This window comes from Trematomus bernacchii, unplaced genomic scaffold, assembly GCF_902827165.1.
Source record: "Trematomus bernacchii unplaced genomic scaffold, fTreBer1.1, whole genome shotgun sequence".
Taxonomy (NCBI): Eukaryota; Metazoa; Chordata; class Actinopteri; order Perciformes; family Nototheniidae; genus Trematomus; species Trematomus bernacchii.
This window is the reverse complement of record NW_022987801.1, coordinates 1-12,210: the sequence shown is the minus strand read 5'-3', so window position 1 is coordinate 12,210 and position 12,210 is coordinate 1. Positions and strand designations below refer to the sequence as shown.

At 40.7% G+C, this 12,210-nt stretch overlaps 1 protein-coding gene across 1 annotated transcript; it reads right to left on the bottom strand.

The window, feature by feature from the left end:
* Positions 1–4,264: 4,264 nt before the first annotated feature.
* On the bottom strand, positions 4,265–9,657 carry LOC117497973 (endonuclease domain-containing 1 protein-like). The gene is made up of 3 exons (XM_034150014.1): positions 9,555–9,657; positions 5,183–5,524; positions 4,265–5,041 (listed from the first exon to the last, which is right to left on the bottom strand). The coding sequence occupies exons 2-3, from the start codon at positions 5,513–5,515 to the stop codon at positions 4,295–4,297; spliced, it is 1,080 nt and encodes a 359-aa protein (XP_034005905.1). The 5' UTR covers positions 5,516–5,524; positions 9,555–9,657; the 3' UTR covers positions 4,265–4,294.
* Positions 9,658–12,210: the final 2,553 nt, after the last annotated feature.

Sequence of the window (12,210 nt, the reverse complement as noted above, 5' to 3'; positions counted from 1 at the left end):
GGTGCTGAGGTGCTGAGGTGCTGAGGTGCTGAGGTGAATAATGTACTGAGTCTTCTTTACAGTAGAGTTTTAACATCAATCTGAGGAGGAGTTTAGCACATGCCCTATGTTAATAATTCTCAGAGTGAATCATGTTTTCTTTTGCAGACTTGTTGCAAGACAAGCCTTATCCTGTTCTGGAAGGTTTTTGAAAAACAACTTGTTGCCTCGTAAAGTACGTTCAGAAATACACGTGTTACTTTTTAAATGGCCTACATTTTTATACATCATCAGGTTCCAATGGCAACCCTTTGAGAGGCGGTGGCAGTGAATGAAAAAAAAGTTTAGGAACAATGAGGTGTTTTGGTGTCCAAATCTCTTCAACAGTTACAGTTCTTTTCAATTGATTACACACGTTTTTTGAAAAGAAAAACTCATTTTCTCAAAACACTCAACATAATTCACAAAACCACGCACCCAAACTGCACCTCATGTGTCCTGCAGAATGAAGCACTGCACTCAGAACTACACACACACACACGTTTGAACCAAATGGCACACACCTCACCTCACCCAGAGCCTTTGACCAACCAGTGCTCAATCTAAAGCTCTCTTTCCTTTCATGGGCTTTGTTCTGCATGTAGATAATTCTGCACTACCGAAAGATGTGTAACTAATTGCTGCAACATGCATGCATAGCACATACAGTTACAGTTGTGTGAACACAAAATATGCTCTCTATCTGATACAGTAAATATAGAAGTACAATGTGAGGAAAACTGAGGAAAGAAAAGTGCTCAGGCTGCATTTTACCACCTTTACATTTACTGTAAATGTACATTTTTTTGTGTGAAAGCAAAGGTGCTTTATAAGTAACGCTTTTTTATTATATTATTGTGACAGTTTTATTGAATCTACATTGTGTCCCTGTAGGCTATTTTATGAGCAGCCAATAAATAAATAAAACCCCATCTGTGATGCTAGGATTTATGTTTTTACAGCACTTCCAAAAACTTTAACTTACAATATTTAACTCAGATAGACAAGCCCTGCAACAAAAGGACAGCAAACCCAACAACATCTCCTCTGTTCTTGGCAATTATATTTGCCTTTTTCAAATTAAATGGCACCACACTATTCAGACCTGTTTTGACCACATTAAATATGTTTTTATATCGCTTTAAAAGTGAATGTGTGGCCTATTTTTGGAGAGGACAATGGGTGACATCAATAATGGCATTAACACCTAGAAGCTTTCTAATTTCTCTAATTCCCCTCCTCGACTCCCCTCCTCGACTCCCCTCCTCGACTCCTATCCTCGACTCCCCTCCTCGACTCCTATCCTCGACTCCTATCCTCGTGTCTTAGTCCCGCCCACAGGAGATGCGAGCGGAGGAGTCGAGGAGGGGAACCGAGGAGAGAGGAGGGGAAGCAGCAGGCGTTTACAGAAATGAGAAACCTTCCTTGTAACACCTGCGCCTCCAACCAGGAAGTATCTCAGTATCAGTTTAATGTTTATACAACCTAACAGGTTCCTCTTTATTTATTTTTTGCTAATGATTTACTCCTTTTAAATGTTCTCACTAGAATCTCCCACCATACCTGTTCAGCAGAACCTGTTTACGTAAAGCATCTGGACTGAGTCTTCATTTAAAAGCAGCTAGATAGAAAGTGAATTTACATTTTCGATGCTGAGAGTTAGAAGGCAAGATGTGAATCTATAGCCAGCCATGAAAGTGGTTTCAACCAAAAAGACTTCCCCTAACTTGACTTTCTTAAAACTTTCCCTTTCATCAAAAATGTTGCTACTGGGTTGGTGCTTACAGTACCTAAATGTCCTGACTTGAACATCGCCAAATCAATACTAACCTGAATATGAAAAATAAAAAGTCCCTGGCTCTTTCTCTGTCATGTGAGACGAATGAATAGTTGTTTTGATTGAACTCTGACACCAAGGAAATACTGTGGAGGAACAAAGCCCATTTATTTCCATGTGCCTCACCAGGAAGCTTTTTGTATGTTGGAACTTTTTGAAAACAAATGTCAATATTCCCTAAAGTGTGCCAAGTTTCCTCTTTCACTAATACTTAGACAGGATGGGAGTGGCCTCGGTGGTATCAACACACCTTTATATAAAATATAAACCAAATGGTAACCTCTTCACATAAAAGATAACTGACGGATCAACTGCATCCAAACACTGTTAGTGGGAATATTGACAGGAATGGATGTTTGGCATCTTGACTTCTATATATTTTTTTAATAAAATGCTCAACTAAGATGCTTGTAAAGATGTGAAAAGCTGAGGTTATTTCTAAAGACTGGTGGTATGTTTTTTTCACCTTTATTCTGATCATGTAATAAATTCACTGGCTCTCTTAAACTTTCCATGTGCAGGTTTCGCCCCGTGTTTTTCTTTAATAATGAAATTTGCACTTCTTTCGATGCAAGGCAAGTTTATTTTGCATAGTTGTGTTCCAACAAATTCAAAATGCGAACGGAAAGCATGCAACATACATTCAAAATCACATTGAGGAGTAAAATAAAGGTAATTAAATCCTCTAATTAAGTCAAGTCCACTAACTGAAGGACTTTTAATTTGAAGGAAAGCACAGCGGCTCAGCATATAGTGGCACCAAAAGTTTGAGGAGGGTATTGTCAACACCTGCTAGTTCTCACTCTGGTATTGGGATAGCACCTGGTAGTATGCAAGGACATTCTGGTAATAGTGAGAAATATATACTTGTGTCAGAGTCGGACACAGGATGGAGGAATTTGAAAGAGGAAGAGGAGAAATGAGTCATTGTCGGAGGCCTTGAGGTTTGAGCAGGAGCTGAGGGGAAGGGCGGACGATGAGTGGAGATGAATGCGATAAGCCATTGAAGTCGGAGTACTTGTGGAGTTCGACTGAGAAACACTGGATGTTGGAAGAGATGCATTGGGTGGCTTGAACGGTACCTGTGCTCGTTTGATTTGGAGAAAAGCTGAATGTGGGATTTGAAAGAGTAACGTTGTCGCTGGAAGGAACAACAGTCGAACTGCTCTGAGGCGTTGGAGAAGTTAATGGCTCAGTAGATAGATAGATAGATAAATAGATAGATAGATAGATAGATAGATAGATAGATAGATAGATAGATAGATAGATAGATAGATAGATAGATAGATAGATAGATAGATAGATAGATGATAGTCGATAGCTGGAATGGTAGATGGCTCGCTGGACTCGCTGGCTAGATCGATCGCTCGATCGCTCCTCGCTCGCTCGCTCGATAGCTCGCTCGCTCGATCGCTCGCTCGCGCTCGCTCGCTCGCTCGCTGGCTCGTGGCTCGCTGGCTCGCTGGCTCGCTGGCTCGCTCCGCTCGCTCGCTGGCTCGCTGGCTCGCTGCTCTCGATCGCTCGCTCGCTCGCTCGCTCGCTAGCTCTCTATAGATCGAGAGATAGTCGCTGTCCTTGATCCAATTTGGGAACTTTTTGCCAGGGTAGTCGCAGCTTATGCTACGTTTGTTGATTGATGGGTAGTTGATTGTTGGGTATTGATTGTTGGGTAGATGATTGTTGGGTCGTTGATTGTTGGGTCGTTGATTGTTGGGTATGATTGTTGGGTAGATGATTGTTGTTTGTTTTGTTGGGTAGTTGATTGTTGGGTTGAGGTTAGGCATGAACGGTGGTCGTGGTAGCAGCGATAGTAGTGGTTGGAACAAATGTAATGTCTCCGCCCCCTCCTCCTCCTCCTCCTCCTCCTCCTCCTCCTCCTCTCCTCCTCCTCCGCCTCCTCCTCCACCTCCTCCTTGTGTTGTTGTAGTGGTAGTTGTTGTTGTTGTAGTGGTAGTTGTTGTTGTTGTAGTTTTGGTGGTTGTTGTGGGGACTGTGGTTGTTGTTGTAGTTGTAACAGTGGAAGTAATTGTTGAAGCAGTTGTTTCTGTGGTTGTTGTAGGGACTTTGGTCAACAGATGTTTGTGGTAGTAGGAGTTTCTGTCGTTGTAGGTATAGTGGTGCTCAAGATGGTAACAGCAGTAGTTGAGTAGGGACTGGTTGTCAAAGCAGTGGAGCTAGTTGTTGTGGTTGTAGGGGCAGATGTTGTACTGAGAGGCGTAGATGTGGTAGAATATGGTCTAGATGTAGTGGTGATAGGCATAGATGTGGTAGAAAGAGGGGCAGATGTGGTAGTGAATCGGGCAGATGTAGTAGAAAGTGGAACAGATGAAGAACTCAGTGGGCCAGATGTAGTAGAAAGTGGAACAGATGAAGAACTCAGTGGGCCAGATGTCGTAGAAAGTGGAACAGATGAAGAACTCAGTGGGCCAGATGTAGTAGTTAGATCAGCAAATGTTGTGCTGTAAGGATCAGAGGTGCTAAAAAGTAGGCCAGATGTGGTACTAAGAGGTGCAGATGAGGTATTAAGAGGTCCAGATGCGGTACTAGGGGCCGTAGATTTGGAGCGGCAGAAGTAGTCAGAATGGGTGGTGGGCATTGGCATTGTTTTTTTCCAGCATTTAGTTTTGGGTAAAACTCAGTGACAGTTGTGTGGAGAGGACATTGTGATTGAGGAAACACTTCAAATCCTGTGCTCAGTTCACTATGGAGCTCTGCCAAGGTCTTGGTCTGCAGATATTCTCTACCATCGATGTTTGGGCCCCAGTGGGCACTTGCTAGCCACCTGTTTTCACTGTGACTGTAGCAGCAGAACGCAGACCAGAGCATGGACGGGACATTAACCTTGTTTGAAATTATGTTGTTGCCTGGCTGGGCTCCAATGACCAAAAAGCCTTCTTTGATATTGTTGTTATTGATGCAATATTCATCCAGAACACATTTGATGCAGATCTCCATTTTGTTCCAGCTTCCCTTGTTGAAAAAACCATTCTGTGGAACAATGTTGGTGAGGGTGAAGGTAGAATTCTTATCATCTACTGTAGAGGCGTAAGAGCATGGAAATAAATGCCCTCTGTCGAACCCTCGCTTGGTGTAGTGGTTGATGTAGTCAGAATCCACAGCCTGCTTATTGTAGGTACTTCCATTGACATCCATCATCATGTTCTCATCGTCACGAATGTCCTCAAGCTGTAACCATTAAAAGGCAAAGTTACTGAGGGCAGGGTGGTTGAGTTGAGGATTGGTTCCTCAAAGCAGTGTTTTAAGTTTCTTGGCCCAACAATGTTATAGTATAGTTGTGAATTATTAGATAGTACAACAAAAGCATACCTGGGGTTCTATTTTCCAATCTTTCTTCTCACGAGGTCTTGTGCTGTTTGTCCCGATGTACTTGGAAGCAGAAAACACTGGGATCTTGTTTTTCGTGTCGTAGAGCGTCACATAACGTTTAATGCCACGGAAAGTCTGGCAAATGGGTTTGTATCTGTTCTGGTCCTGGATGTTCCCTCCCTCTAGGATTCCTGGGACATTCGGTGGAGTTTCGTTAAGGAGAAACTCTGCGCATTCTGACATTGAATCCACCACTTTGGATCCAGTGGGAACGATGGATAGGAGGAGGAGAGCAGCGAGGGGCGGGATGCTCCACATCTTCAGTAATGCCATCGCCAAACACTAGGGTCAAAAGACAGAACAAAACGAACGATGAAACGTTACATGACTGTAGAAGTGGACTGCTGAAATTCTACATCTTAAAGAGGCCCTTTCATGCTTTTTAGGGGTTTCTCCTTCCTGTAGATTCAAGGCTTTATTGTCATGTGCACATTAGCCAAAGTGTAGATATGGCAATGAAAAACTGAAGTCATAGGCTCCTCCAACAGAGGATATGTTATACATGAATATATATAGGACATAGATACAAATAAAACAGATAAAACAGTGCAAGAGAATGTTTTGTGATGTGCAAGTAAATAGAAATAGAAATAGTGCAAGAAGAGTCTATATACAAGTAAATGGAATATAATATATTAGATAAATAATGTGCAAGATGCAAACAGATTAATGTTTATGGATGTTCTTATAAAGGTGTTTGTGTTTGTAAATGGTCTCTCAGTTCACAGTCTAATATTCCCAATGGTTACTGATGAAAGACGCAGTGGTTTCCACCTGTTGGGCCAATCTGTTGATTCAGGGGCACATCCTATAAGTAAGCTTTATTACTTGTGAAACAAACAATCTAGCTGTGGTCGGTAAAATAAAGCACTTTTTGAGCATTAAAACATGTCACAGTAGAAGCACAAAATAATAAAATGTACCTGAAAATGTGCATAATATGTCCTCTTAATAATCAACGATGTGCTACGTAGAAGATACAAAACAAACATTAATAATAAATGAATCAGCTCTGAAATGTGAGCTTTAAAGAAATACAGAAGTATGAGTTCAAGTGGTCAAGTTTAAGGGTCAGAGGAACAGTCAACTGGGACATTTTTATGAAAGAGAAATGAAAGTAAATGCTCAGAATTTAGATCCAGTTTTGATTCTGAGAATTGTTTTCAAGACAATTCCCAGTGGGGATAATCTAAAGCAGGAAAACAATTATATCAAGTATTGAAAATAGCATCTGGTATTCAAAACTAAGCAACTACTTCTAATTGATTACCTTAAACTTAAATACAAATGTTCTTCAAATATAAAGCAAACCTTGCCTCTCATGAATATTGGCATCTTCTATATAAAACTCAAAATGTGAAGAGAATATATTAAAATTAGGGCTGTCAAGTTAACGCGTTAATAACGCGTTAACGCAAAAAAAAATTAACGCCACTAATTATTTTAACGCGATTAACGCATGTGTATTTTTTGTCCTCGGCCGCCGTAGTTTCAGAGCGCATCGAGTGTAAAATACCATCTACAAGCTGATGCTGACAGCCCCGCTCCTCCTGCCCGAAGTGTGGCAGACCACACTTCCACGCTCACTGGCAGGCCCGGACTGGCCATCGGGAGGACCGGGAGGGAGTGTGTATGTGTGGCGCGACTCGCGCGAGCGAGGCACACCTTACGTGTTGTTGTTGTTGTTAGCATCTGGTGCTAGCTAGCGCTAACGGATATAAGGAGCTGTTTCAATGACATTTCGCCGACAATTGCGCCGAGCACTTGACTTTATGCAGGTAGCCAGACAGTGGGACATTGTACGAAAAGTCAGCACACTCAGCACGGATAGTACGCGCTACATGATTGCAGCGTCCAGGCAGCTCCCATTCGAGCATATATGCCTTGAGCTGCACATAGCTCCAACGATTCATCAGTGTACACACACACACACACACACACACACACACACACACACACACACACACACACACACACCACACACACACACACACACACACCACACACACACACACACACACCACACCACACACACACACACTGTATTATTGTATGAGAGAGGTTCTAGGTTGAATTGAGGCGAATATTTGTAATGTTCAGAAGGTTGTTGTGTTTAATATTCATGAGAATATTTGTCATTGTTCAAATGATAATAAACAAACATATAAAGCATATTTGTCCACTCATATGTTGATAAGAGTATTAAAAACTTGAAAAATATCCCTCTAAGGTACATTTAGAACAGATAAAAAATGTGCAATTAATTTGCGATTAATCGCGATTAACTATGGACAATCATGCGATTAATCGCGATTAAATATTTTAATCGACTGACAGCCCTAATTAAAATACATAAATAGTATAATAAACAAAGCATAAAAAGGGATTTCAAAATAAAGACAATTCAAAACGCCTCCTTTAGGAAAAACGTGATGTAGTTTAAAAAAAAAAGATGCATTTATAAAAACACAAATGTGCAAAAACATGAAGAAACATCTTCAGCAACTTGACGAAACGCTGCAATTATGAAACACTGCAAATAAAAAATGCTGCAAGAAGCTCAAAACACAACGGAAACCAGGAGACACTAAAAAGTGACCGGAGCGTTTGTTGACGTTCGTGGATAATAAAGTTGTCCAACTGTCACTGTTGTCCGTAAATAAACTGAAATGTTTTATTTGCTTATTTGAACAATCTGATCACATGATTCCTTCTGATATTTCTGCAGATCTGCTGTTAGCTAGCTAGCTAGCTAACCTTGTCATTTATATATTTCAAAAATACTAACCAAACACTTATGCTGCGTTCACACCGGACGCGATGCGAATATTCGCTTCGCTCTAATCGCTCCTATCGCTTCGCTCTAATCGCTCTAAACGCTCGAGTTTCACCGCGGCTGCCAGCTGTGTTTACTCGCATCATTCAACAAGCTGGCTCGGGAGCTCGGGAGCTACAACTACAACAAAATGAACATATTTTACCGTGATTTAATTGTAATACACGTTTCAAAATGATGCCGAAGTAACAACATACTGATACCGGTTAGTAAAAAACCATGAATTAATGCTTTGACAAGTCTGCAGACAGACGGCAGGCGAAAAACCTTTTAAAAATGCTTTGTTTTCTGAATGAAGATCGGGTCGACCAGGCTAAGCTAACGTTGTATATGCTCATTCCACACTCATAACAACGGCCTACAGACATAATAAAGCAGCGACTGTATTCGCCATGGCACAGACAGTCTGTGGTTGTACTTGTTTAACTTTTGTCCAGTTTCTGAACAGATATGAGAAGCTGTGAGCTCTGAGTGCTAACTGCTAACAGCTAACGGCTGATGTTTTCTGGTGAACGTCAGCGACGACAGGCTGAGATCCCTCACCGCTGATTGGCTTCCGCGAGAACGCGTTACGTAATTTAACGCTCGAGGTTGAAAAAATTGAACTTCTCGCGTTTGACGCGGCACCGTTCAATCGCCTCAATCGCGTGATTCGCGCCGCGTCACCGCTTCATGCTCGCCGTCGGAGCGAATTCGCGTCTGTCTCTGCATTGACTTTACATGTAATCGCGCCGCCCCCAAACATCGCATTGCGTCCGGTGTGAACGCAGCATTAGAGACTAACTCTTCCAATAGTGACAGTAAGCCAACTTATGATGGAAGTGTTTTGGGCTGTTATAGCGCGTTTGCACCAGCATACTGAGATTCATATACACACTAAACTGACAAATAATAAACATTGCATAAATAAACATGCAAATGCTGGGATGATCTTTTTTATTGTATAGCGAGAGCCAAATATGACAGCTTAAAACCAAAATGCTGCACGACTTGCTGATTTCTAAACAAATTGCTTTGAGTGCACAGTATCAACTAAAGGGGTCTCTGAGTCTCTATAAGCAACAGACTGTTGTTAATGATGAGATATCATGTGTTCTGGCACCATCTTGCGGCAGAAACCCATTACTGCAGCTTTGACCGTTTTTTATTTCCTAATCTCAAAACTGCTTTAAAAAATCCATCAGCAGCAGTTTGCTTCAGTTAGTATGTTTGGTTCCACACGGTCAACATGTAACAACACAGCATTTAACTTTAATTATTAAAAAAAGACTATTGTTTTTTTATTTTGTTGCATTCAAATTATTTAAAAAATCTGGAGGACAACAACAATTGTTCCTATTTTATGTGACATCACATGTCTGTTGAATTGTGCTTTTACTAAATGAACCCACCACATAATAATCCAGTAACACTTTGTCTGATCCTCACATTGTAACCTGATTTAATCATAGTTTAAAAAAGACGTTCATCTGTTACCTTTTTGAGTCTTCAGTCCAGTCAAATCCAAACGGAGACGAGAGACGTGTCCTGTCTTTGTGTCTGAAGTCTTCAGAGCTGCAGGAGTACAGGTGCAGGTGCTGAGGTGCTGAGGTGAATAATGTACTGAGTCCTCTTTACAGTAGAGTTTTAACATCAATCTGAGGAGGAGTTTAGCACATGCCCTATGTTAATAATTCTCAGAGTGAATCATGTTTTCTTTTGCAGACTTGTTGCAAGACAAGCCTTATCCTGTTCTGGAAGGTTTTTGAAAAACAACTTGTTGCCCTCGTAAAGTACGTTCAGAAATACACGTGTTACTTTTTAAATGGCCTACATTTTATACATCATCAGGTTCCAATGGCAACCCTTTGAGAGGCGGTGGCAGTGAATGAAAAAAAACGTTTAGGAACAATGAGGTGTTTTGGTGTCCAAATCTCTTCAACAGTTACAGTTCTTTTCAATTGATTACACACGTTTTTGAAAAGAAAAACTAATTTCTCAAAACACTCAACATAATTCACAAAACCACGCACCCCAAACTGCACCTCATGTGTCCTGCAGAATGAAGCACTGCACTCAGAACTACACACACACTTTTGAACCAAATGGCACACACCTCACCTCACCCAGAGCCTTTGACCAACCAGTGTTGGTGTGGTGCTCAATCTAAAGCTCTCTTTCCTTTCATGGGCTTTGTTCTGCATGTAGATAATTCTGCACTACCGAAAGATGTGTAACTAATTACTGCAACATGCATGCACAGCACATACAGTTACAGTTGTGTGAACACAAAATATGCTCTCTATCTGATACAGTAAATATAGAAGTACAATGTGAGGAAAACTGAGGAAAGTTAAGTGCTCAGGCTGCATTTTACCACCTTTACATTTACTGTAAATGTACATTTTTTTGTGTGAAAGCAAAGGTGCTTTATAAATAATGCTTTTTTATTATATTATTGTGACAGTTTTATTGAATCTACATTGTGTTCCTTTAGGCTATTTTATGAGCAGCCAATAAATAAATAAAACACCATCTGTAATGCTAGGATTTATGTTTTTACAGCACTTCCAAAAACTTTAACTTACAATATATAACTCAGATAGACAAGCCCTGCAACAAAAGGACAGCAAAACCAACAACATCTCCTCTGTTCTTGTCAATTATATTTGCCTTTTTCAAATTAAATGGCCCCACACTATACAGACCTGTTTTGACCACATTAAATATGTTTTTATATCGCTTTAAAAGTGAATGTGTGGCCTATTTTTGGAGAGGACAATGGGTGACATCAATAATGGCATTAACACCTAGAAGCTTTCTAATTTCTCTAATTCCCCTCCTCGACTCCCCTCCTTGACTCCTATCCTCGACTCCCCTCCTCGACTCCCCTCCTCGACTCCTATCCTCGACTCCCCTCCTCGACTCCTATCCTCGACTCCTATCCTCGTGTCTTAGTCCCGCCCACAGGAGATGCGAGCGGAGGAGTCGAGGAGGGGAACCGAGGAGAGAGGAGGGGAAGCAGCAGGCGTTTACAGAAATGAGAAACCTTCCTTGTAACACCTGCGCCTCCAACCAGGAAGTATCTCAGTATCAGTTTAATGTTTATACAACCTAACAGGTTCCTCTTTATTTATTTTTTGCTAATGATTTACTCCTTTTAAATGTTCTCACTAGAATCTCCCACCATACCTGTTCAGCAGAACCTGTTTACGTAAAGCATCTGGACTGAGTCTTCATTTAAAAGCAGCTAGATAGAAAGTGAATTTACATTTTCGATGCTGAGAGTTAGAAGGCAAGATGTGAATCTATAGCCAGCCATGAAAGTGGTTTCAACCAAAAAGACTTCCCCTAACTTGACTTTCTTAAAACTTTCCCTTTCATCAAAAATGTTGCTACTGGGTTGGTGCTTACAGTACCTAAATGTCCTGACTTGAACATCACCAAATCAATACTAACCTGAATATGAAAAATAAATAGTCCCTGGCTCTTTCTCTGTCATGTGAGACGAATGAATAGTTGTTTTGATTGAACTCTGACACCAAGGAAATACTGTGGAGGAACAAAGCCCATTTATTTCCATGTGCCTCACCAGGAAGCTTTTTGTATGTTGGAACTTTTTGAAAACAAATGTCAATATTCCCTAAAGTGTGCCAAGTTTCCTCTTTCACTAATACTTAGACAGGATGGGAGTGGCCTCGGTGGTATCAACACACCTTTATATAAAATATAAACCAAATGGTAACCTCTTCACATAAAAGATAACTGACGGATCAACTGCATCTAAACACTGTTAGTGGGAATATTGACAGGAATGGATGTTTGGCATCTTGACTTCTATATATTTTTTAATAAAATGCTCAACTAAGATGCTTGTAAAAATGTGAAAAGCTGAGGTTATTCCTAAAGACTGGTGGTCTGTTTTTTTCACCTTTATTCTGATCATGTAATAAATTCACTGGCTCTCTTAAACTTTCCATGTGCAGGTTTCGCCCCGTGTTTTTCTTTAATAATGAAATTTGCACTTCTTTGGATGCAAGGCAAGTTTATTTTGCATAGTTGTGTTCCAACAAATTCAAAATGCGAACGGAAAGCATGCAACATACATTCAAAATCACATTGAGGAGTAAAATAAAGGTAATTAAATCCTCTA